General features: G+C 46.3%; 1 protein-coding gene across 3 annotated transcripts in view; it reads right to left on the bottom strand.

Annotated features, from left to right (window-relative positions):
- STK32B (serine/threonine kinase 32B) overlaps positions 1 to 26,683 on the bottom strand; it is a 373,746-nt gene that overhangs the window by 234,721 nt on the left and 112,342 nt on the right. For all 3 annotated transcript variants that reach the window (XM_043906203.1, XM_043906205.1, XM_043906206.1), the window contains exon 3: positions 20,704 to 20,855. In XM_043906203.1, the coding sequence (XP_043762138.1) occupies positions 20,704 to 20,855 (152 nt within the window). The remainder of the gene's footprint in view (positions 1 to 20,703; positions 20,856 to 26,683) is intronic.

Raw genomic sequence — 26,683 nt, 5'->3', positions numbered from 1 at the left:
TTTTCATTATAAGAATGAAAATATATTCCAGTTCTTCAGGGAAAACAAACTTTTTTCCAAGCCCTGAGTTCAAGAATGGCATCACTCACATAACAGCACTCTTCACAATAGCCAAGACATGGAAACCACCTAAATCCCCACCAATGGATGAACGGATTAAAAAGATGCAGTACATATATACAATGGAATATTACTCAGCCATAAAAAGGAAACAATGCCATTTGCAGCCTCATGGTTGGACCTAGGGATTCTCATACTAAGTAAGTCAGAAAGAGAAAGACAGACACCATATGATACCACTTATATGTGGAATCTAACATCCAACACAAATAAGAAGTGAAGTTGCTCAGTTGTGTCTGACTCTTTGTGGCCCTGTGGTTGGTAGCCTGCCAGGCTCCTCCATCCATGGGATTTTCCAGGCAAGAATACTGGAGTGGTTTGCCATTTCCTTCTCCAGGGGATCTTCCCAACCCAGGGATCGAACCCAGGTCTCCCACACTGCAGGCAGACTCTTTACCATCTGAGCCACCAGGAAAGCCTTATAAAGTTACCTACAAAACAGAAAGAGGCTCACAGACATAGAGAATAGACCTGTGGTTGCCAAAGAGGATAGGGGTATGGGTGGGAAGGATTGGGAGTTTGGGATCAGTGGATGCAAACTATTATGTAAAGAATGGATAAACAATAAAGCCTTACTGTATAGCACAGGGAACCATATTCAATATCCCTAATGGAAAAGAATATGAAAAAGAATATACGTGTGTGTGTGTGTATAACTGAGTCACTTCACTGTATAGCAGAAATGAAAACTGTAAATCAACTATATATGAATAAAATAAACTTTAAAAAAGAGGAAAGAAAGGTGGCCCTCAGATGGAATCAGGGAAGGTTTCACAGATGAACACTGGGCAGGGTTTGGGTAGCAAACAGGAGTTCTCCAAGCAAACAGGGTCAAGAGAAAATTCAGGAAAATGGAACAGCACCTGCAAAGACCTAGATAAGTATCTAAAACCACTGGTGCTGGAGATTGGCTCCAAAGAGCCTAGTACTTGTAGAGCTCAATGTGAGGTTAACTAATTTAGTCACATTGTCAAGTTCAGTCAAAGAGACGTGAAGAGAATGTTTAATTTCAAGACGTAGAATAAAATCTTATTAAGGTGGGCTCCACTAATTTGGAACATGAAGCAATTCAGAGAGGTAAAATGAAGCTTTTGAGGAGCTGATTTATAATAGAAGCAAGATTAGAGACACCAGTTCCAAACCACATAGGCTACTAATAAGTTTTCAAATATTCAGGTGTGTGTGGTCACATAGCAACAAAGATATGCTAATAACAAATACTTAATATATTCATTAAAATAGCTCCCTATGGTACCACTTCTGTCTACTCCTTATTAAACTTTCTACTCCCCGCACAATGTTGATATATGTGGGCCTGCCTCACTTGAGCTGTTTTTGCACAAATCACCACCATGCATCCTTAAATTAAACAGCACTCACTGCATGCCTGATGTTCGGATGTTCCCTGGATGTGTGGTTGAGAAGGGGGAATGGCCACTCATCTTCATCTGAACATCCCATACAGGGTCTCCGTAAAGCTTGAGATGCCTTTGAGCATAACATCCAGACTTGAAACTGGTGACTGGCTCAGGGTTCCTCAGAAATCTCATTATTCCCGGTGCAAAGCTCAAGGGTGCAGACAAAATGGAAATTGTCAGAGTGCTTTAGACTGATGTTCCCTCTCACTGCACCTCATACAGAAGTGCAGAATTGGGAGGGAAAGACAGAATTCACCACCTCTGTGTAAACACTGTGCACAGCAGGAATTCTAAACCAGCCAGACACCAAGATCTGCCATTGCGGGAATTCCCTAGCGGTCCGCTGGTTAGGACCCTGTGCTTTCACTGTCAAGGGCCCAGGTTCAATCCCTGATTGGGGAGCTAAGAGCCAACAGCCATACAGTGTGGCCAATGAAAAAAAAGAAAGGAAAGAAAATTAAGATCTGCCATCGTGCCTCTCACCTAAACACAAAGGTAGGATACAGAGTTTGGATGCGAGGCACCACTCTACACAGGGTCCCTCTAACTTGCACCCCCTTCCTCCTGTTTTTCACTCCCTGAAACCTGCCTCTTCTAGGAATAGACTATGATGCTGGCATGGTCAATAGATGATGATGTTGGCATGGTCAACAGACTATGACATGGTCAATAGATGTGGCCCATGGATGACTCTTGGACCATGTGGCTGGATGTCCTGCAATGGGGGTGGGTGGGGTCTATTTCTACCCTCCCTCCTGCCCAAACCAATCAATCCCCAGAGACTGAATCATAGCAGTTCTCTTTCACTTGTCCTTCTTGATACTTGACACAACTTGACACAACTTAAGTATTCACTCAGAAAGAATTTATTGAACTAACGCTCAATAATCTTCTGCAAAAAAAAGCCAGTCTTATTGGGAATCAAAGACACATGCATTAAAACAACTATAAGATATCATTTTGTTTTGCCTATGAAATTACCTGGTGAGAACGTGGTGAAAGAGGCATTTGTAGAGACTATTTGTTAAGTGGCCACATTCTGAAATGCAATGTCACGGTATGTTTCATAAAAACCTTTATTCCAGTGTGTTGACTTCAAGGAATTTATATTTAAGGCAAATGATCAGAGAGGCAGAAAAAGTTTTATAAGTGTCATAATAGCTAACTTTGAGATTTAACCATTGTTGGGCACCATGCCCTCATTTTACATAGATTCAATGAAGTTCCCACTCAGTGAGGTATGAATAGTCTATCACAGGAGTGGTTTGGATGACACGGCATAATACATTTTAAAGAGACACTGACATGCAGAAAGAATTAGTGCATTTTAGATATTGTTATTTTGTCATTGTTATTTGCTCAAAAAGTGACATGTTCTACCACGAAACATAACAGTGAGATTTATTTTAGTTAAGATGAAGCACTGCTGACATATTTAATAATATAATTAACCAGACTTCAAGTCAAGGAAACCAAACATCTAAGCATCTTGATGATTCTTCCAAAGACATCTAATAAAATTCAAAGTCAACTCCAAAAATAAAAAAAAGAAACTGTTAGAAAAAACAAGAATGAAAGGATAACATTCTTAAGGTTATCAATGCAACTAAACAAGGAAACTAGTGAAGAGATATAACTATCGGAAGTGAAGTGAAAGTCACTCAGTCATGTCCAACTCTTTTCAACCCCTTGATAGTCCATGGAATTCTCCAGGTAAGAATACTGGAGTGGGTTGCCATACCCTCCTCCAGGGGATCTTCCCAATCCAGGGATCGAACTCAGGTCTCTCGCATTGCAGGGGGATTCTTTACCAGCTGAGATGCCAGAGAAGCCCCATAACTATTGGAAAAGTAGAATATATTCACTCATCATTCAAGTATTTGTCCATTTTACCAATATTTCTGGAGTGAACTCTTCATGATAAAGTTCTGGTGGCCCAGAAATAATGCATTCATTTTGGAGGAAGAAGGAAATGAACAGGATAAGAAGTAGATGAACAGGATAATTTCTGATGGTGACACAGCTCTGAAAGAAATTAATTAAGAGTATTGACAGATAGAAGGGCTGCAGCCATAAGACCCTTTGCATCATACCTTCATTTCTCCCTGCAGCCAATGGAGGGATGACACAGAATTTAGCCTGAAAACCACTGGTTTATCTACCATCATGCCATATAATCAAGTGAGACCAAGAGGATGGCAAGTGATGAGAGACGGTCAGCCCCAGACAGTGGCGGATTTACAGAGCTGGGCACCTCCTCTAAGTTCCACCCACAAACCCTCACCGGCATTGTTCACACAGGTGATGATGTGTTAAAGCCACAGTCTCTGTTGGCCACAATCCCCACCATACCCCAGTGTTCCTCAGGCCCAACCCCTTTCTTCATCTGGTTCCTGTCTGCCCCTGTATGCATCTGAGTCAGTGAGTACTACTTTGGCATAACTTCTGGTCCCAAGGACCTGAGGATAAGGGTCATTTCTCAAGCCCACCTGCTCATAGGAAGAAGCTAACTCAGGTCCTGACGGATTGCGTACCTGCTGCTTCTGAAGAGGTTTGAATGGAGATAATGGGGCTTGTGTCTGCCATGGCACCCTCCATTGCTGCTAGTAACGCAGAGCATCTGATTCAAGGCAATGGAGCCACGTGTTTATCTAAACTTGGACTATTCCTTGTGAAATTCTCATCGGCTACATCCCCCACACTGGTTCTTCCTTTGGTTTTCTCACTTAACAATAATATATCTTATCCTCAATTTTTAAAAATTTGTCACTTTAAGTAATTTGGGGAGCAAAACTGTAGGCTAGAAAAGGAATAGAAAAAGAGAGAAGGAGAAGGAAACAGGAAGAGTCAGAGAATTTTGCAGAGTGGTACCCGGTTCACGGCAGGCCGTCAGCATCCAGTATCATTGAGGATGTGGGCCTTGTATCACAAGTGCTACCCGTGAGATGATTCCAGGCGTCTCTGGCATGGCATTGAAAGCCGTCAAATGCAGAGCAAAGGGCCACTTACTCCAACTCCGATTGCATTCCCATCTTAAGTATATCGAGGAGAAACCCTGAGTTTGATGCCCGTCTCTCTTCAACACTCTCCTATGACCTGTCAATCCCCATTTCAAGCCACGAAAGACCTGGTCTCAGGTTCACCATGTTGGCAGGCAACAGTATTTAGTTAAAATTTAATGACACTGTAAGTTTCAAGGTATAAATTCTTAGGGTTGCCTTCTATTTAAGACAACAGAACACAGCTTTTTACTCACAGGATGATACCAAGCTTTTAAGATCAAGTTAATCTAAATTAAAAAGGGAGTTGATGCAGAAATGTTAAGCCCATTATATGCAGGTGGTTTTTAAATATGAAGAGGATGAACATATCACCATGAGGGACCACTATGGGGTCTCTCCCACCTCCTTCTCCAGGACATCACAGAATCAATTTATCATCTGGAAAGTGGATAAACACTTTCCAAGGTCATTTCAACATTTGCTTTACTGGTTGAAATGTGCCTGGGGAATGCCAGGCTGCTAGCATAAGAAGAGGACATGGAGGAAGGCGAGGTAGCAACAAGAAGGCTGGCATAAACACACATCTGATAGAAATACATCTTATAAATGCCTCATTTCCCACTTCCATGTGAGCCAACAGCCTTAGACCCATCACAAAGAACATATTGGCAAATCAAAGGTATGTGCCCTGCCAATCAAGAGGAAAATACACTTCTGTTGTGAATTATGGAGAAAATAATTAAAAATGAAAGCCAAAAAGGATTTCTGAGATCAAGAAGCATTTAAGTGTATCGTTCCATTGCTGGGGCACATATGTTTGCATATTAAACTCAGCAAGTTATGGGGGTAATTTATCATCCATGCAAAATGTATTCTCTGTGCTGGAAGCCAAGGATGCAGACATGAAAAGGCACGGTCCCCATCCTCAAGGACCCACTGGGAGAACAAGTGGGCTCCCTATTTCTTCCACACATCCCTCCCTTTTCTCTCCCATCCGCTGAGAAACTACTATGTCCCAAGCCATGGACTGGGTGCAACCATCCAATTCAACACCACAAATGGATTATCAAGTGCCCACCTGTGCCCGATCCTGTTTTAGATCCTGGAAACACAGCACATGAGATAAACAGCACCCTGGCCTCGGGGAGCTCATATTTATTCTGAGAAAAAAAAAATCTATAAAGAAATGAGCAAACACCAGAGGCAGCAAGGAGCTGTGCTTTCTACATAAAACAGGGTGATGTGACAGAGAAAGCCTGGGAGCTGGATGAAGCTGATGGTCCAGGATGGCCTCTTGTGAATGAATGAGCCACGAGCCTCTTTTGAGATGGTCGGATGGAACAATCATGGGGCAGACTCTGAGAAGGACCACCGAGAGCACCAGCCGCGTGCTGCAGGGACCCAGAGGTGGAAGCAAGGATTTCCGCTCTGGATGGAGATGCTCAGAGGGGATGGCTCTGGAAGAGGAGGATTTCTGACTGGGGCTGCCTTTGTAGCTTTCCAGCTCAATGTGTCCACAATCCAGCAAATACATTGAGCTTCTAAGTCAGTAAACATCCAGAAATCTCTTCTTGTGCATGTGTTGAGAATGATGCTCCTTCTGCACCACCTTTTAAGATATTTCTTCTAAGCAACCTAAATGTCCATTGACAGAGGAGTGGATTAAAAAGGTGTGGTACACATATACAATGGAATGTTACCCAGCCATTAGAAAAGAATGAAAGAAGGCCATCTGCAGCAACATGGATGGACCAAGAGAGCATCACATTGAGTGAAGTAAGTCAGAAAGAGAAGGAGAAATATCGTATGACATCCCTTATATGTGGGATCTAAAAAGAATTGACACAAATAAACTTACTTATAAAACAGAGACTCACAGACTCAAAGAACCATCTCATGGTTGCCAGGGGGACAAAAGGGAGGAAGGAACAGTTAGGGAATTTGGGACAGACATGTAAACACTGCTGCATTTAAAATAGATAACCAACAAGGACCTACTGTACAGCCCACAGAACTCTGATCAATGTTATGTGCCAGCCTGGATGGGAGGGGAGTTTGGGGGAGACTGGATACATGTGTATGTATAGCTGAGTCCCTTCGATGTTCATCTCAAACTACCACAACATTGCTAATCAGCTATACCCCAATACAAAATAAAAAGTTTAAAGTTTGAAAAAAAAAGGTATCTCTCGTAGTTTCACATGTGGCCAATAAAATGTGGATGAAAATGAAAAACCCAATGTCACCTGTGAGGAAGTCCCTTGGGAGCTGTGGGTGGGTCCGTGCTGGGCAGGGGCTGAAATTCAGAAACGCAGTCAGAAGAGGGTTCACAGAGAAGCAACATGCACATCTGTGATTCCTGTTGAGAATCTGCACTGGCTGGATGGTGGCCGAGGCTTCCGTGGAGTGTGGGGAGTCAGGGGAAATGGTGAGAGATGCTCAGGCTTTGGAGTGAGACAGATGGGGGTTAAAATACTGACTCCCCAACTTCATGGTCTGATGATGCTGGGGAAACTGCTCCATCTTACCAATTTAAGTCTTTTCATCTACAGACCAAGATAACAATGCTCACTGCATCCCTTTCACTCATCTAGCACAGGAAGACAGCTCATGATACACTGGGAGGAATGGGCTGAGAGGTGGGAAGCAGGGGAATGAAGTCGAGTCTTGCAGAGGCAAAGTTTTACAAGCAGAAAGAAGGGGCCAACACACTGTCTGGGTCACATTTAGATGGGGCATCAGGAGTGACAGTGACGGAGGGGAATGATGGTCTACAGAGCTCTCAGGGGCAGTCAGAAACATCTGAGGACCAGCCTACTGTGTTGCGGGAGAGTGTGAAGATTCCATGGTCCCCTGTAAGTTTTGCACGGCACAGGTCTCCCTGGAGATCTAGTAGCAGGAAGCGTGGTCCTTAAGGTCATTTGTGATGTTTTTCTAAGGAAGGATCATCATTTTGGACTGAGAACCTTGCAAATTCCCACCCTGCCCCTCATGAGCAGGGTGGGCTTAGACTGTCATTTACCATTGTCTCTTAAACAGTTCTCAGGGCAAAAGCCCAAGTGGCCATTTATCACTGAAGCACACACTCCTGAAAGTTGACAATAACGATGTATTTTCTCCATGTCTCCACTGTCCGGCCATAATTCCTGACTTCCCCAGGCACTGCAAGGCTCCGGGTTGGGTGAGGGCCAAGTGTGGCTGGGGAGCACGTTCAGGCATCCTTTCCTGTCCCCTGTGGTGTCTGTCACTGACCCGGGTACAGCAGTTAACACAAATGTGGGACAGAACACTTTTCTTTAACCATAAATGTGTTGCCTCTGGTTTTACACACCATGATGTAGTTTCATTACACCCGTAATTCTTTGGGTTTGATCACATAGCCTGGGTCATTCTGCTCTGCCCTCTCACAGTTGGCTGTGCTGGGGCCCCGTCCTCAGCCCACAAAGCGGACTGCGGTGGTCGAATCTCAGACTCACAAAGCAGGAGAGACGATTCACGCTGCTGGCTGTCAACATCATCAAACAGCAGAAATGCTTCCTTAGATGAAACCACATGTAGAATAAGAAGAAACGTGAATGCAGAATGAGGCAGGGCAGAGACCAGGTCCCTAGGCCTTCAGCCCCATCAGGCCCGAGTAACCTCTAAGGAACCTTCTGGGTCCCCTGGGTCTCCATGGAAACCAGGGAAGAACCGGGGTACAGACTCTAAGCCTTACAGGCCACAGAGGAGAAAACAGCACCCAGAGAAGGAAAGTGTCAAATCCGGAGTGGATACAATCCCAATAGCAGGTCTCAGTTTTCTGTTCAAAATTCTAACACAATTGCAAACAACTCTTCTTGCATCAGCTAGAAAAACGTAGCTGGAGCCACATTCTGGAAAGTCTAAGTTCTGGGGGAATCTTGGCTCTCTCCTATTAACCGTGAGGCCCTATATAATCACTCACTCATGCTTCTCCAAGCCTGTTTCCCCATAATAATGCCTGCCCTGGGGACCTGCTGTGGGCATTGGGTGCCAAGAAATCCACGAGGTGCCACTTCCTCAGGGGGTCTCCCTGACGCCATAGAGAATGCCACACTTCCTCTTCCTTCACAATGTCAGTTTCCTGGGCACACACACCCTCTTCCCGGCACTCGCAGAATCTTGAATTGTCCGTATTTTTATAATTACTGGATTTTTGCCTGTCTCCTGTCCAGACCAGGAACAGGGATGCCCCACGCAGTTGAAGCCATGCCTTTTGTTCTACACATATCATCATCACTTACGACCGTTCCTGACATATAACAGGCACTTAATAAATAGGTACTGGAGGAATGAACTCGTGAACCCAAAGGCAGCAGGCGCTGGTGCAGAGCCCCAGTCTGACGCACAGTCTATTTGTTTATAGCCGAAACCACCCCCCTCGGCCTCAGCTGTCTCTCTGTGAAGTGGAGATGCAGAGCCACCTGACGGGCCCTGGGAATGATGAACAGAATGACCCCAGTGGAGCACGCAGTGCAATGCCAGCTACTCAGCAGGAGCCTAATATAGGTTCGCTATTAGACGGGCACCACTGTTTTCCATCAGAATGTTAAAGGTCACTTTCATTCCTCAACTTCATACACTTTACTCTGGATCAGAGGTAAGGGGTGGAAACCCCACTTGTTCAGATTAGCAAAATCCTTTCTATTGGGTTTAGAAGACTAAAGGGTTCGCTTTTGGTTTTCAGGTCAGCGGGGATCAGTGGGAGTGAAGAACCAAGGGAGCCACCACCTATGGCTCTCTGCACATTATGTGGGGGAGACGGGACGTTTACTCATTCCATCCCTCATTCAGCAGTTACTTAGTGAGCATCTCTTCAATACCAAGATGTGATCCTGAGTTCTGGGAAGGAGCAGGGAAAATGCAAGAGAGTCTGCCCTTTTGGATTCCTTCCTTCCTTCCTTTGTGTGTGTGTGTGTGTGTGTGTGTGTGTGCGTGCGTGTTTAAAGGAGGCATAGAAAATAAACAAGATGAATAAGTAAAATGGATCATGTATTTTAAGGTTAGGAGCTGCCAGGGCAGAGAGGAACTCACAATTTTAAATTGGGGGGTCAGAGAAAGAGCTCAAACAGGAGAAAGACCTGCTGGAAGTGAAGAGGTATGCCCTGCAGGTGTCTACAGGAAGTTGTCCCAAACAGAGGAAACATCAGTGCAAAAGACCAGAAGTAGGGACTGGGGGTGGGTGTGTGCCCAACTGCTAGAAGAAAATGGGGAGCTTCCATGAGACTTTCAAAAACTTGAGGAACAAGGGCACCATGGTTTCCAATTTAATTAAGCTCACTACAGTGAATGCATTCCTCCCAAATGTATTATATCCTAATGCAACTTTTGTATCTCTTGGGGATAGAGCTTAACATAAAATTGCTTGTCACTGAGCCTCCCTCATCTTTATTGAAATCCTTACATGTTTAGTCACTCAGTCGTGTCCAACTCTTTGCAGCTCCACGGCCTATACAGTCCATGGAATTCTCGAGGCCAGAATCCTAGAGTGGGGAGCCTTTTCCTTCTCCAGGGGATCTTCCCAACCCAGGGATCAAACCCAGGTCTCCCACATTGCAGGTGGATTCTTTACCAGCTGAGCCACAAGGGAAGCCCAAGAATACTGGAGTGGGCAGCCTATCTTTTCTCCAGCAGATCTTCCTGACCCAGGAATCAAACCAGGGTCTCCTGCATCACAGGCAGATTTCTAAATCTTCACCATGATAAAGGACATCCCTGGTGACTCAGGTGGGAAAGCATCTGCCTACAATGTGGGAGACCCGGGTTCAACCCCTGGGTCGGGAAGATCTGGAGAAGGAAATGGCAACCCACTCTGGTATTTTTGCCTGGGAAATCCCATGGACGGAGGAGCCTGGTAGGCTACAGTCCATGGGGTCGCAAAGAGTCGGACACGACTGAGAAACTTCACTTGACATGTTTAACTGCATTTGGATTCCCTGCCTCCCACCAGAAACTTTATACACACAAACCGTTCATGGGATTTACAGGTTATTACCCACAGTTTTTCTCAGAAGGGAGTGTAACAATGTATATATCTTGCTAACAAAAATATCATTTCCATAGACCTTTCAGGTCCTCATTTGATTTGGGCTTCAGAAAGATGGAGAGGAGGGCAGTACTATACCCATTTTACAGATGAAGAAGCTGAGGCTTTCAAGAATACTGTTCTAGAAAGGACAGTATTCCTTTTGCCCAATATCCAACCACCATGTTTCTTCTTTTTAATTCCTCTCAAGGCACCGCTCACATTGCTCATTCACCTTCAGACGGTGAGGCTTATCCCTGAGCCTGGCTCCTAGAAGTTGGGTTTAGGAAGAACAAAGGCTTTGGTGTTAGACCTGGGCCTATCAGGGTTATTCTGGGCTGGCTCATACTGGCTCATGAGAACTGCTGAATTTTCAGAAATTTTGCAAGCTGGCTGGCATGCAATTAATTTGATATCAACCATTTCCTAGACTGTTTGTGCTGCTGCAATAGAGTACTATAGACTAGGGGACTTATAAACAATGGAAATTCCTTTCTCAAAACTATGGAGGCTGGAAGTCCAAGATCAAGATCAAGGTGTGGGCAGATTTGTGGTCATAGATAGCTGTCTTCTTGCTGTGTCTTCACATGGTAGAAGGGGAAGGAGTGAGTGAGGGGGCTCCATGGGGGCACTTACAAGGGCATTAATCCCACTCATGAAAGCTCCAACCTCGGGAATTAATCAGCTCCCAAAGGTCCTCACCTCCTGACACCATCGCACTGCAGCTTAGGCTTCAAACATATAAATCCAGGGAAGACACATACACAGCAGACCACAATGGGAATATTTACACCATGGGAATCGGCTGACACTAAAAATCAGGGTTTGCACTGTGTCCCCTTGGTCAACTGGTTGTTAATCATTTCCTGGTATATTGTTGCCTCTAATCCCAACGCCACCTCTTGTCAGCTACTTAATCTTGCACAAGTTATTTAACCCACCCATCCTCAGCTTCTCCAACTGCAAACTGAAGACAAGAACATCCACCTTGTAAGATGGTTTGAACCAGTGAACTTGCTTAGTCGTGTCCGACTCTTTGTGATCCCATGGACTGTAGCCTACCAGTCTCCTCCATCCATGGAATTTTCCAGGCAAGAGTACTGGATTGGGTTGCCATTTCCTTCTTCAGGGGATCTTCCCAACCCAGGGATCAAACCCAGGTCTCCTGCATCACAGGCAGACGCTTTACCATCTGAGCCTCTAGGGAAGCCTTGTAAGATGGTTTAGATCAGGCTAAAATAGGAAAAGAGACACGTATCACGGGAGACCCATACAGGGTAGTGTTACCAAGATTTTAAGACATGGATCTTAAGGCCACTTGATAAACTGTGGGAAGACCTTAATGAACACCAAGGACCAAGGAGAGTCCTAATTACAGAAAAACACATGGGAGGCATAAGAAAAAATCAGAGAAATGGGCACCAGAAGGTACTGTGTGGTGGGTTGGAAAGTGGGGAAGCAGAGGGCCCCAAAGACCACTGGCCAGTCCAAGGGAGTCCTGGCTTTCCCTCTGACCTTCTGCAAACTCCACGCCCTTCCTGACTGATTGAGGGACCAGCCCCCTTCACTCACAAGAACTGTCTGACATAGAGCCCATTTCTACCCTGCCTCCAGCCTGGTTTTTCACAGAACAACCTCTGGCTTCTCTTCCTTCCCTTTCCACAGTTCAGTGCTGACCCTCTGGATATCAAAATGGAGCTGGGACATCTTATAATCCCCACTCACTCCCTTAGGGAAAACAAGCCTATTCCACTTAAAAGTAAAATTTGGGGAATCAGACATCTTGAAAGCACAAACCAAGGTGACCAGTGATAGTGACAAATCCTTGAATAGTAAAAGGTAAGACAAGGACCCTGGACATGTCAGCATCACCGCTTGCTCCCTTCTATTAAGGGAGTTGCCATGGTGATGGAGACTAAAGAAGATGCTGCTAATTGGAATTGGGAAAAACCCCATGAGCATTTCCCGTCTCTGACCCCCAGGACATGGTGGCCATTTGCTATCTCTATATTTTTTAAGTTATCCGGGCCCCCAAAGGACAGTGACTACTTAAGGAAAAGAGCAGAGAAGCACAATCAACTGTTGGTTTAAGGTCTGTCGTCTCATCTGTAAGTTCTGTGAAGATTGGGAGTGACTATCTTGCTCACTGTTCCATCACCAAGGCCAGCACAGACGCTGCAGATCCTTAACAAACACTGAAAGAATTAATTTATTGAACACTGTGGATGCTGAGAATACAGAGGCGAATGAGACGCGGCCCCAATCCCCAAGAGTCTCACACTAATGGAGGAAACAGATGTACAAGCAGATAAATGTGACTGAACGGCCTTGTTCTGCAATAGCGTCCAGAAGGAAGCACTACCTGTCGTCACGTGGGCGGCAGCCCTGCCTGAGGCAGCTTGGAGGAGAAGGTGGAGCTGGCCTATGAACCCCAAGAGGGCAGGAGACAGAAGGATCCTCTTCTTCTCTGGACCCCTAGAAAGTAAGACAGGGGCACTTCCCTAGTGGTCCAGTGGATAAGAGTCCACCTACCAATGCAGGGGACACAGGTTTGATCCCTGGTCTGGGGAGATTCCACGTGCAGCGGAGCAATTCAGCCCGTGTGCCACAACGACTGGGCCTGCATTCAAGGGCTCTCAAGCTGCAAGTACGGAGCTCCGGCCCCGCAACTACTAAAGCCCACATGCCCAGAGCCTGTGCTCTGTTACAAGAGGGGCCACTATAATGAGAAACCCACACACTGCAACCAGAAAACAGCTCCCGCTCATCACAACTAGAGAAAGCCCATGCACAGCAATGCTCAGTCATGTCTGACTCTTTGCTACCCCATGGACTGTGCCTGCCAGGCTCCTTTGTCCCCAGGGATTCTCCAGGCAAGAATACTGGAGCGGGTTGCCATGTCCTCCTCCAGGGGATCTTCCCAATCCAGGGATCGAACAGGTCTCCCACATTGCAGGTGGATTCTTTACCATCTGAGCCATCAGGGAAGCCCAGTGAAGACCCAGTGCAACTAGAAGCAAAACTTCTTTTAATTTTTCTTTTAAGAAATTAAGACAGTGCCTGGTACCCTGCTGCTGCTGCTGCTGCTAAGTCATGTCAGTCGTGTCCGACTGTGAGACCCCATAGACGGCAGCCCACCAGGCTCCTCTATCTCTGGGATTCTCCAGGCAAGAATACTGGAATGGGTTGCCATTTCCTTCTCCAAGACAGTGCCTGGTACCCAGGAAGAGTCAAATAAATGTCTATTTAATGAATGAATACTTATAGGGGAAAGAGCAGAAGTTCTCACAGAGAAGAAAGGGGAGTCGGTATTCCAGGCGGAAGGAACAGCAAGTGCAAAAGGCCTGGAGGGATCAAAACAACAAGATGAATGGCAGGTTCCACTAATCAGTTAGTGTGGCTGGATCAGAAATGCACTAAGACAGGAGCAGATGTGGTTGTCCAGAAGAGAGACTGACATAATATCAGAGGCCAGGTCATGAAGAAACATTTATTCTGTGGGCTTTGGGGAGTCATCGCAGAATTCTAATCAGAGGTGGGGTGGGCTTAGATTTGCACTTTGATGAGACTTGCCCTGTGCTATAGGCTAAATGTTTATGTCCTTTCTCCCAATTCATATGTTTAAACTCTAGTCACCTGTGTGACAAAGACAGAGTTGCTGGGGGATAATTATGTCATGAGGATGGAGCGCTTGTGATGGGATATTAAAAAGCAGAGACATAACTTTGCCAACAAAGATCTGTCTAGTCAAGGCTATGGTTTTTCCAGTGGTCATGTATGGATATGAGAGTTGGACTGTGAAGAAGGCTGAGCACCGAAAAATTGATGCTTTTGAATTGTGGTGTTGGAGAAGACTCTTGAGAGTCCCTTGGACTGCAAGGAGATCCAACCAGTCCATCCTAAAGGAGATCAGTCCTGGGTGTTCATTGGAAGGACTGATGCTGAAGCTGAAACTCCAGTACTTTGGCCACCTCATGCGAAGAGTTGACTCTTTGGAAAAGACCCTGATGCTGGGAGGGGTTGGGGGCAGGAGGAGAAGGGGACAACAGAGGATGAGATGGTTGGATGGCATCACTGACTCGATGGACATGCATTTGAGTAGACTCCAGGAGTTGGTGATGGACAGGGAGGCCTGGTGTGCTGCGATTCATGGGGTTGCAAAGAGTCGGACATGACTGAGCGACTGAGCTGAACTGAACTGAAGTAGAAGCAAGGGAACTCTCTCCCTCTATTTCTCTACCAGCCCAAGGGGAGGGCACAGCAGGAGGACAGTCATCTCTACACCAGGGAAAGGGTTTTCATCAGAACTTGACCATGCTGGCCCCCCATCTCAGACTTCCTAGCCTGCAGAACTATAGGAAATAAATGTCTATTATTTAAGCCTCCAGTCTATGGTAATCTGTTATGGCAGACTGAGTTGAACAAGACAACTTGTGTGTGGCAAACTGGTGATGACTAAGTGCCGAAATGTCACTTGGGAGGTTGTAGCAATATTCAAGACCAAAGACGATTATGTTTATGAAAATGAAGCTGCTCAGTGACTGGTGGTTCTTTATACAGGGCTTTGGTGTGTGCGTGCTCAGCCTCTTCAGTCGTGTCCGACTCTTTGCGACCCCATGGTCTGAAGTTCACCAGGTTCCTCTGTCCATGGGATTTTCCAGGCAAGAATACTGGAGAGGGTTGCACGCTACCCTCCAGGGGATATTCCCGACCCAAGGATCGAACCCATGTCTCTGGTGTCTCCTGCACTGCAGGCAGATTCTTTACCACTGACCCCATCAAGGAAACTCTGTACAGGTTTTTGTCCTTCATCAGAGGTTCCCCAAGGGACTTCCTGTCTCTGTCCTCTCTACAACCTTCTTTCCTGCCCCCTGCTTCAGACAGATCCGCTCTACCTTTCAACACCTTATGTAGTTTTACTCAAATCAAAGGTCTCAATGCAGAAGAAAAACTAGCCACTAATTTAAGCGGTTCTTTCTTGGCTTCCAGTGGCCTGTTAGAGACCTGTGTCATGATTCAGCCATTCACTACTCAGGGAAAGTTCTAGAAACAACACTTTCTATGAGAACTGTTTAAATTAATTGCAGATATCTGTTCTCATCCTGTCCTACCAGGTATCCATCCCTCCATCTCCACAGTTACTTCAACAGCAAGCGGGGCAGGGGAGGCACCTGCCCAGCTGTAAATAGAACATTTCACAGTCTAGTAAATATAGTCAATCTGGTAAGTAGAATTGGATTTTGAAACTACAGTCTGAAAATACATACAAACTACCTCCCCCCTACCATTTATCGAGACAATAGTCTTTAAAACTAAAAACTCAACCCATCTTCTAACAGTCAGCAAGCATGTCCTCATGTTCACTGCTGGATGAGGAGAGAATTGGTCCAGCCTGCCCAAAGCTGACGTGAAGGACAAGTGCTAATCCTACCAACAGCAGGTCCCTGACCCAGCAGCCACCTCAAGTCCAGGACTGTGGGGATGCTTGTATGTATTAATACTGCCCTGTTTGGTCTTTACAGCAACCCTATGATGTGATCACCTTTTCACTTTTCCAAAGAAGGCAATGGAGACACAGAGGGAGACTCAAATCACTCTCAAGGCATCTGTATTAGTCTGCCCAGGCTGCCATAACAAAACCACCACCACCTGGGAGACTGAAGCAGTAGAAGTGTATTCCCGCACAATTCTGGAGGTCGGAAGCCCAAGATCAGGGTCTGAGATCAGGATGCAGGCATAGTCGTGTTCCAGTGAGGGCTCTCTTCTTGGTTTGCAGACAGCCCCCTTCCTGCTCTGTCCACACATGGCAGAGACTCGAACTTTCTCCATCTTCTTACAAGGCTACCATCCTTTTGGATTAATGGTGGTAGTTGCTTAGTCATGTCCAACTCTTTGTGACCCCCATGGACTGTAGTCTGCCAGGCTCCTCTGTCCATGGAATTCTCCAGGCAAGAATACTAGAATGGGTTGCTATTCCCTTCTCCAGGGGCTCTTCCCAACCCAGGGATCGAACTCAGGTCTCCTGCATTGCAGACAGATTCTTTACCATCTGAGCCACCAGGGAAGCAGACAAGGAAAGATCACATTGGATTAGGGCTCCACCCTAATGACCTCATTTAACCTTAATAGCCATCGAAAGGTCCTATCTCCAGATATAGTCACACTGAGAGTTAGGGTATCAATATACGAATTTTTGTGTGGGGGGGGAGGGTGGGGAGGAAATACAATTCAGTCCATAGCAACCTCTTCACCTACAAGAGGCAGAGCTGTCATTAGAACCTGGGAGATCGGACCCCAGAGCCTGAGTGTTGGAACTGTCCGCCTCATCTCTCCCCTCCCCTCCGCTCCCACGCCCTGCCTCTCCAGGGCTCCCACTACTGCACGACTCCTCTGTTTGGGGTGGGATTTTTCATCACCTTTTTCCTTTGCTCCAGTTGTCTGAAGCCCCGGAGAGCAGCACAGCTTTGCTTCAGAACAGGTGAAAATATTGCACTTGACAACTCAACCTGGATCGTCACAGGCTTGGAAGCACCCATCATTCATCCTCCAGAGGGCAAACTGTCGTGAAAACTAATCAGTGCCTGGTCTTTGCCTCTGCCAGTTATAGAGCATGTCAGCAAAAGAGAGGAATGAGAAGGGGCGCAGTCAGGCACTCCAAGGCCGTGGTAATTCACCCTCCGTGTAATGAGATAAAAAGCTGACGTGTAATTAATTCAAAGCCATGACGTCCTTATGAGCCTGACAAGCAATTCCACACCACGCTCCCTGCTAGCAGGGTGACAGAGCAGCCAAACAGAAGCCTCACAGGAGGCGCTCCGTGCAGGGAGGAAGGGGGAGCGGTGGGCAAAGAAGGGAAGGGCCAGGGCCTTCTAACAGCAGCCATGGTAGAAGGGCTGCAAGTGTGGGCCACGAAGTCAGACTGTCTGGATTCAAGTCCCATCTCGTCCATCTACTAGTGGTGGGACTCAATTACCCCATCTGTAAAATGGGTACAATTCACTCAATGCCAGCCCCTGTATGCCAGCTATTGTCCTATACTACTACATTTTCAAGATGGCACTATAAGATTAAAAATGTGTTCTTTACTTTTGTGTTGTTTTTAAGAAATAATGTGTGAAAAGTACTTTAAAACCTATTACAACACACCGAGGAAACCAGATCTGAAAGAGACACGTGCACCCCGATGTTCATCGCAGCACTGTTTATAATAGCCAGGACATGGAAGCAACCTAGATGCCCATCAGCAGATGAATGGATAAGGAGGCTGTGGTACATATACACCATGGAATATTACTCAGCCATTAAAAAGAATTCATTTGAATCAGTTCTAATGAGATGGATGAAACTGGAGCCCATTATACAGAGTGAAGTAAGCCAGAAAGATAAAGACCAATACAGTATACTAACACATATATATGGAATTTAAAAAGATGGTAATGATAACCCAATATGCAAAACAGAAAAAGAAACACAGATGTACAGAGCAGACTTTGGGACTCTGTGGGAGAAGGCGAGGGTGGGATGTTCAGAGAGAACAGCATTGAAACAAATATACTATCAAGGATGAAACAGATCACCAGCCCAGGTTGGATGCATGAGACAAGTGCTCAGGGCTGGTGCACTGGGAAGACCCAGAGGGATGGGATGGGGAGGGAGGCAGGAAGGGGGATCGGGATGGGGAACACATGTAAATCCATGGCTGATTCATGTCAATATGGCAAAAACCACTACAACACTGTAAAGTAATTAGCCTCCAACTAATAAAAATAAATGAAAAAAATTTAAAAAATTAAAAATAAAACCTATGTACACTGTCATACAGCTGATTGTGTTAGTTGGGTACTGAGGCTGACTTTGTTGAACTTATGAACAAACTGGACTTACGAATGCATTCTAGGAAAGATATTCATTCATATGTAGGGACTTACTATAAAAAAAGAATTAGACACCAGAATGCAACCTGGTGGTGGTAGGATTCTAGATAAGTATTTCCTTTTTGTTGTTGTTGTTTACTTTCTAAATCCTGTCTGACTCTTTGCAACCCCATGGACTGTAGCCCACCAGACTCCTCTGTCCGTGGGGTTTTCCAGGCAAGAATACTGGAGTGGGCTGCCATTTCCTTCTCCAGGGGATCTTCCTGACCCAGGGATCAAGTCCACGTCTCTTGCAGTGGCAGGTGGATTCTTTACCACTGTGTCACTGAGGAAGCGCTACTGCCTTCTTATGTACATCATTTTCTGCATTTTGCAATGAACCTATACTGCTTTTCTGATCAGAAATGGTGCAGCCACTGTGCAAATAGTCTGGAGGTTCCTCAAAAAATTAAAAATATAACTACCATATGATCCAGCTACCCCATTCCTGGGTATTTTTCCAAAGAACACAAAATTATTCATTCAAAAGATATTTGTTACAGAGTGAAGTAAGCCAGAAAGATAAAGAACATTACAGCATACTAACACATATATATGGAATTTAGAAAGATGGTAATGACAACCCTATATGCAAAACAGAAAAAGAGACACAGAAGTACAGAACAGACTTTTGAACTCTGTGGGAGAAGGTGAGGGTGGGATGTTGCGAAAGAACAGCATGTATATTATCTATGGTGAAACAGGTCACCAGCCCAGGTGGGATGCATGAGACAAGTGCTCGGGGCTGGTGCACTGGGAAGACCCAGAGGAATCGGGTGGAGAGGGAGGTGGGAGGGGGGATTGGGATGGGGAATACGTGTAAATCTATTGCTGATCCATGTCAATGTATGACAAAACCCACTGAAAAAATAAATAAATAAATTTTAAAAAAAAAGATATTTGTAAAACTATGTTATCATAGCCAAGATATGGTAATAACTTAACAACCCATCAACAGATGAATGAATGGAGAAGATGTGGTGTGTATGTATATATACACACACACACACACACACACACACACATATATAACTGATTACTACTCTGCCATAAAAATACAGATGAAATTTTGCCATTTGCAACAACATGGATGGACTTTGAGGGAATTGTGGTAAGAGAAATAGATCAGATGGAGAAAGACAAACACTATATGATTTTACTCACGTGTGGCATATAAAAAACAAACAGAAAATACATGAACAAACCAGATAATCAAAAACAAACACATACACACTGAGACCAGAGTGATTATCAGAGGGAAAGGGGCAGGGTCGGGAGTGTGAAATCAAAGGGGATCAACTGTATGGTGACGAATGGACGTTTAATTTTTGGTGATGAGCACACTGGAGTGGATACAGAAATATAAGGTGGTGCACATGAAACCAACATAGTGTTAATAAACCAAATGTCCCCTCAATAAAAAATAAATTACAAAAATTCTCTTGCGTAGCAATGAAAACATGAAGCGGTTTTATTTCCCCCAAAATAACTGAAGTACTTGTGTGGCTGGAGATATGACAGACACACACTTGTTACCAGCCTCTAATAGATGACATTTCCCCACAGAAATGCCCATCCGAGGCATTTGGTAGGAGGAAGCTGGGAAGACGGGGAGGTGGAAATCTCAGAGAGAGGAGACTTCACAGGCAAAGGCACAGAGGCAGGGAAACCACCGGCAAAGTGGCAAATCCAGGACACAAAGCAGAGACAAAAGCCAGCAGCGCAGTGGAGAGAGTTTCAGAACATTCATGGAACTGGGCCCTGTGGGCCAGATTCAGAAGTCAGAATCACCAGGCAGCCATCCAGAGTGGAGTAAAACATCAGCTCCCAGAAGTCCTTCTTGCCATCAACATCATGGGGGTGATTTTCAATAAATTCCCTTAGAAGACTCCCACTTGGCATCCTCTTAAAACATTTTACCTGTGTTCTCAAACATACAACAACCTTCTCTTCCCAATCAATTTCAATTCCGATTCACCAGGTAAGAGAATAGAATGAAAATTAAGCATGTGCTTAATGATTTCATCAGAAAATGTACTCTACACAACAGTCATTGGAAAGCCTACTCAGCGGAATATTCAAAGGAACATCTGAACCCAGAAAATTCCATTTCCTCTCTGAACAATGCGGGATTCCTGCGGCAGAGCCATGCTTGCATTTGGCTGCACCGTGAGGCATTCACAGCAGCCCTGGAGGGACTCACTCACCAAAGGTTGACCAGGAAAGGATGCTCCAGGCCCTGCATGATCTGGAGTTCCCGGAAGACGTTCCGCACCTCGTCCCTCTCGATGCACTTCTGCTTGTTCATGTACTTCATCGCGTACATCTTCTTGGTGTCTCGCTTCTGCACGATGCACACCTGAGTGAGTCAGAGGGGAGAACGTTCAGACCGACACTTCAAAGGAACAAAAAGGGCAGCCCCTCACTGCCTCCCCACTCCTGGGTTCAAGGCCCGGTTCTGAAATCCTGGTGCGGGAACAGCGCTGGCTATGCCACAGTCCCTCCACATTGGCACCATGGAAGAGCTGAAAGAGGTTCACCTGCTGATCAGGTATTCACACTGTCCATATAGGGATTCCTTGGTGACTCAGTGGCAAAGAATCTGCCCGCCAGTGCAGGAGACATGGGCTTGATCCCTGATCTGGAAATATCCCCTGGAGTGAAACTGTAAGTCGTTCAGTCCTGTCTGACTCTTTGAGATCCCATGGACTATACAGTCCATGGAATTCTCCAGGCCAGAATACTGGAGTGGGGAGCCTTTCCCTTCTCCACAGGATCTTCCCAACTCAGGGATCGAACCCCAGTCTCCTGCATTGCAGGTGGATTCTTTACCAGCTGAGCCACAAGGGGAAGCCCAAGAATACTGGTGTGGGTAGCCTATCCCTTCTCCAACGGATCTTCTCAACCCAGGAATCAAACCGGGGTCTCCTGCATGGCAGGCAAATTCTTTACCAACTGAACTATCAGGGAAGCCCTCCCCTGGAGTAGGACATGGCAGCCCACTCCAGAATTCTTGCCTGGAGAATCCCATGGACAGAGGAGCCTGGTGGGCTATAGTCCAAGGGGTCGCAAAGAGTCAGACACGGCTTAGTGACTAAATAGCACAACCTCCTTCAACTGCAAGGAAACTGCAGCCGAGTGTGCTAATTAGAGTTCAACAAGCTTCTCAGTGTCAAATCCACAACAGTCTGACTTTTGAGCAGCTCCCTAACTCACAAGGGGCTGCGGTGGGAGGGGGTGACCTGCTGTCAGAGAAGGCTGTCTGGAGGCACTAATGCCAGAGGGGAGTCATGAAAGGCTGGCAAGATGGCAAAGTCAAAAGAAGAGACTTTCAAGGAAAAGGAAAGATATAAAGGGGACACGGAGCCTTAGGACACCCAGCAAGGAGTACAGTGTCACCGGAAAAAATTAGCAGGAAGAACAGGTACCGTGTTCCCAACATCCTGATGGGGTTTTGCCTTCCTTTCCCCAGGTTGCCACATCAAAGGCCCACAGATTGGGGGCCTCAACACAGGAGACATTTACCATCTCACAGTTCTGGAGGCCAGAAGCTCCAAATTAAAGTGCTGGCAGGGCCGCACCCTCTGCAGGCTCTCAGAGAGAATCTTGCTCGGCCTCTTCTAATTTCTGAAGGTTGTTACCAACCCTGGATGCCCCTTGCTAGCAGCTAAGTAAGTCAGTAAGTGTTAGTTGCTCAGTCGTGCCCGACTCTTTGCGACCCCATGGACTGCAGCCCACCAGGCTCCTCTGTCTATGAGATTTTCCATGGGTTGCCATTTCCTTCTCCAGGGGATCTTCCCAACCCAGGGATCGAACCGGGGTCTCCTGCACTGCAGGCAGATTCTTTACCGACTGAGCTACAAGGGAAGCCCTTGCTAGCAGCTACATCATGTACATTTGGGGGTGGGGGTGACACTATTCAACTCAGGACAGTAATTACTCTTATCAGCCTCACTTGACAGATAATGGAAGAGATGCACAGAAAGGTTTTAGACCTTCTTCACACCTTGGGACTCAAACTCAGGCTCTCTGCCCCTCTAGCCGGTGCTCTTCACTAACGATGCTCCTCCCAGGAAACAGGGCTGTGATAGACCACACCAGGGATGTGGTTGGCGGCCTGGGAGTTCAGGGTTTTCTCCAGGCAGCCCACGTTGCTCTTCTATTGGAACTCGGGACCCTTTCAGCCCCAACGGGCTATGAATTTGAGGCAGATACAAGACGGTGGGGAAAGGGCTTTTCCTGGTGGCTCAGTGGTATAGAATCCATCTGCCAATGCAGGAGATCTGGGTTCGATCCTTGGTTCAGGAAGACCCCACATGCCAAGGAGCAACTAAGTCTGTGTGCCACAACTACTGAGCCTGTGCTCTAGAGCCCAGGAACCGCAACAACTGAAGCCCCTACACTCCAGAGCTGGTGCTCCGCAATAAGAGAAGCCTCTGCAATGAGAAGAGTGTGCCCCACAACTAGAGTAGCACCAACTCGCTGCAACTAGGGGAAAGCCTGCTCAGCAACAAAGACCTAGCAGAGCCCATTAAAACAAAAAATAGAAAAAAAAAGATGATGGGGAGAAGCCTGAATTCCGATTCCCACTTTGGTTCTTGCTGCCTTTCTGAGCTTCTGTCTCAGCATCTGTCTGAACTGAGTTATCAAAGCCCACCCTGCCCCACTGGGATGACACTACATGAGACTGAGGATGTGGGAGAGCCTGGCTGCATCGGGGGGATGATAAATGTCACCTGAATCTTAATGTCTTAAAGAGCACATTTCATGAAACCTCCAAATGGGTGTTTTTCCAGGCAGTACAATCAGTGGCATGAAGTTGCTGCTGTTCAGTTGCTCGGGCGTGTCTGACTCTTTGTGACCCCCGCAGCACGCCAGGCTTCCCTGGCCTTTGCTATCTCCTTGAGTTTGTTCAAACTCATGTCTGTAGAGTCGGTGATACCATCCAAACATCTCATCTTCTCGTCACCCCCTTCTCCTCCTGCCTTCACTCTTTCCCAGCAGCTGAGTCTTCTTCCAGTGAGTCAGCAGTTTGCATCAGGTAGCCAAAGTATTGGAGCTTCAGCTTTATCATCAGTCCTTCCTATGAATATTCATGGTTGGTTTCCTTTAGGATTGACTGGTTGGATCTCCTCGCAGTCCAAGGTACTCTCAAGAGTCTTTTCCAACACCACAGTTCAAAAGCATCTATTCTTCAGCACTCAGCCTTCTTTATGGTCCAACTCTCACATCTATACATGACTGCTGGAAAAACCATAGCTCTGACTATATGCCCTTTTGTTGGCAAAATGATGCCTCTGCTTTTTAATACGCTACGTAGGTTTGTCTAGGTTTTCCTTCCAAGGAGCAAGCGTCTTTTAATTTCAAGGCTGCAGTCACCATCCACAGTGATTTTGGAGCCCAAGAAAAGGAAATCTGTCACTGTTTCCATTGTTTCCCCATCTATTTGCCATGAAGTGATGGGGCTGGATATTATGATCTTAGCTTTTTAAAGGTTGAGTTTCAAGTCAGCTTTTTCATTCTCCTCTTTCACTTTCATCAAGAGGGTCTTTAGTGGCATGAGGTTGAAGGCCCACAAATTTTACCAGCTAACTTAAAACCACAGGAGGCAAAGGTGTGCTATACAAAAGCCCTGTGGGGCCCAGGTTCGCAGGGATCTGAGACCCTTCTACAGCCCTGAGACCCACATCTGCAGGCAGACACATGGTGGGCGGATCATTCTACTAATCAGGGTTTCCCATCTCTGTCACTCTCCATTTGTCTTCTCAGAAAAGGTGTGGAGCAGACACGACCTCTGCCAGGGCTAGGAGCCCTGTAGTCCAGTCAGCCGCATCATCTTGAAAAGCTGAAGCTGTGATTCCATGGGGTCCGGGCAATACCCATGTGAGAGGAAGACCCCCTGTCCCCCCTACCCTGTCCCCAGGTCTCATTGGTATGACTGATGGTGGGCAAAGGTGCCGAGAGATGGCTCTCACCTCCCGGGGGAAGGGGGGAAGTTGACACTCACTGCAGCTCAGAGACAGCTCAGGACCTAGGGGAGACTCTTCAAAATGGGATTCGAATTCAAGCTTTCAAAGCAGAGCTCATGAGCTGCATGGGGCTTGGATGTCTGACTCTGGGTACCAGATAAGGAGGGGAGGTTGACAAGGAGGGGTTGAGCATCTCAGCCTCCTGGGCTCAGGACAGGTGTTCCAGAGGGAACGTCAGCCCTCCTCACCAACAGTCCGCTCTGCTCGGATCCTGGGAAACTTCCAAACAGAGGAGGTGGGCCCCAGTTGGCCCCAGCACTCCTCAGCAGGGCAGCACAGACCCCCTTCCACCAGAAACCACAATTAATGAGGCAGACTACATGCAGTTTGGCCAGAACCACTCCAGCTGCTGACTGGCAGTTAACAACCCTCATTAGTCTAATTCAGTTAGGAATTGATTTAGCATTTATTAATTACAAATTATTGGGGCAAATAAATAAATGCTAGTGAGCATGGATTTCAGGCGATTTGCCATAAGAAAGGCATGCAGCCAGCATACTGTGCGTCAGAAATCTGGGAACTGATCCCAGTTTGGCAGAGAAGGGGGACCGATGGGTGTTGAGACTCTCCATCACACCAGCATCCAGTAGTCCCCAGCGGACTGCTCATTCACAGCACCGATGACCTCAGTCTGCAGCACCCCCAGAGGTCTGCGAGGGTCCAGGGATGGTGTATTTTGTAAAAAGATTCCCAGGGGAATCTGACATGCAGGCCAGCTGAGAATCACTTTGCTGGATTCTTCAGGCAAGTCCTTGTCTGGCTGCATCCTCAGTGACCTTGATGGTCAGGACTGTGAACCCCATTCTTCAGCTGAGGCAACCCTGGCTCTGGAAAAACAGATGACCCCAGAATCAGAGAAACCAGAGCTGTGCTGGGAACCCAGGGCTGTGCAGGGGCAAAAGCTGGCGCTGCCCTTCTGTGGACCAGCCTGGATACTCCTTCTTACATGACTCAGTTGACCTTTGCTGTGCTGCCCACCCCATCCTCAGCTTGAGTGCACTTAGAAAATCCTGTTGATTGATGTACAGCTGTAGGGTAACATTTAAAGACACTGGTTATGCTTGCAGGAGCAAGAATCTGGGGCGGGGGGGGGGGGGAAGCTAAATTGGGGAAAAGTGAAAAAAATCAGGCTTAAATAAGGTCACTAAAGGGGAGTGGTCACGCTCGGCACCATTGTTCAAATATCCTTATCTGACAAGAAGATTGTCTTTGACAGACAATGATTGTTAACCACCTAACTGCATCCTCTCTCTTCTTCCTTTATAATAGGACAATTTTCCTCAAGGAGGCAGTGTGATCTATTAAATACTCACTTGCAGCCAGAAGTAGCCATAGTTCTGACCAGTGAGATATTAGCCTGTTTCTGACTTTCAAGTTTGCTTTTTGGTTTTTGACTTCTGTTTTTGCTTTCTGCATAAAAGGGAATAGCTACAGATGGTTTCAATTTTCTCCTCTTCCCCACTTTTATCCTCCTTTCTACCTTGAGCTTTCTGCATAAAAGGGAATGGCTACAGATGGTTCCAATTTTCTCCTCTGCACCACTTTTATTCTTTCTACCTTGAGCACATATGTAACATCTGGAGCTGCAGCAGCCACTTGTGATCATGAGGCTACAAGAGTCTCAGAGATACTGAAACTGTCACCATGGTGCCACCTACCTTCAAATCTCTTGTTATATGAGAAAATAAACCCTCTTTGTTGAAGCCACTCTAAGAGCAGATTTTCTATTTCTCACTCCTGAGAACATCCTCGTCTGATATACAAACTATACGATGATTTTTCATGGCACAGAAAGTCCATGTGGGCTGTGATCAATGGAGCCTCATTAAAGTGATCAAAAGTTAGCTTTGTGAAAATACTCATTTGGATGAGTATTTCAGTCCATAAACATTTGATAAATGCCTGCCATGGTCCTGGCACTGTGCTAACCATGAAGATATGACATGGCTTTAAGAACTCAAGATTTGATGGGATAAACAAACAGTACTCAGAGTGAAGACAAAGTACCTCACTTCAGGTCACTGGGCCCCAGATGGCATGGCCCCAGCTCCCCTTTACTTCTACCTGTTACTCTCCTCCCAGCTCGCTTCTTACCCTGGCCTCTGTGCCATTCCTGTCTACCATGCTTTTTCCCATATGTACAGTCTTGGTTCCTCAC

The sequence above is a fragment of the Cervus elaphus genome, chromosome 6 (assembly GCF_910594005.1).
Source record: "Cervus elaphus chromosome 6, mCerEla1.1, whole genome shotgun sequence".
NCBI lineage: Eukaryota > Metazoa > Chordata > Mammalia > Artiodactyla > Cervidae > Cervus > Cervus elaphus.
This window is presented reverse-complemented; position numbering and strand designations above follow the sequence as displayed.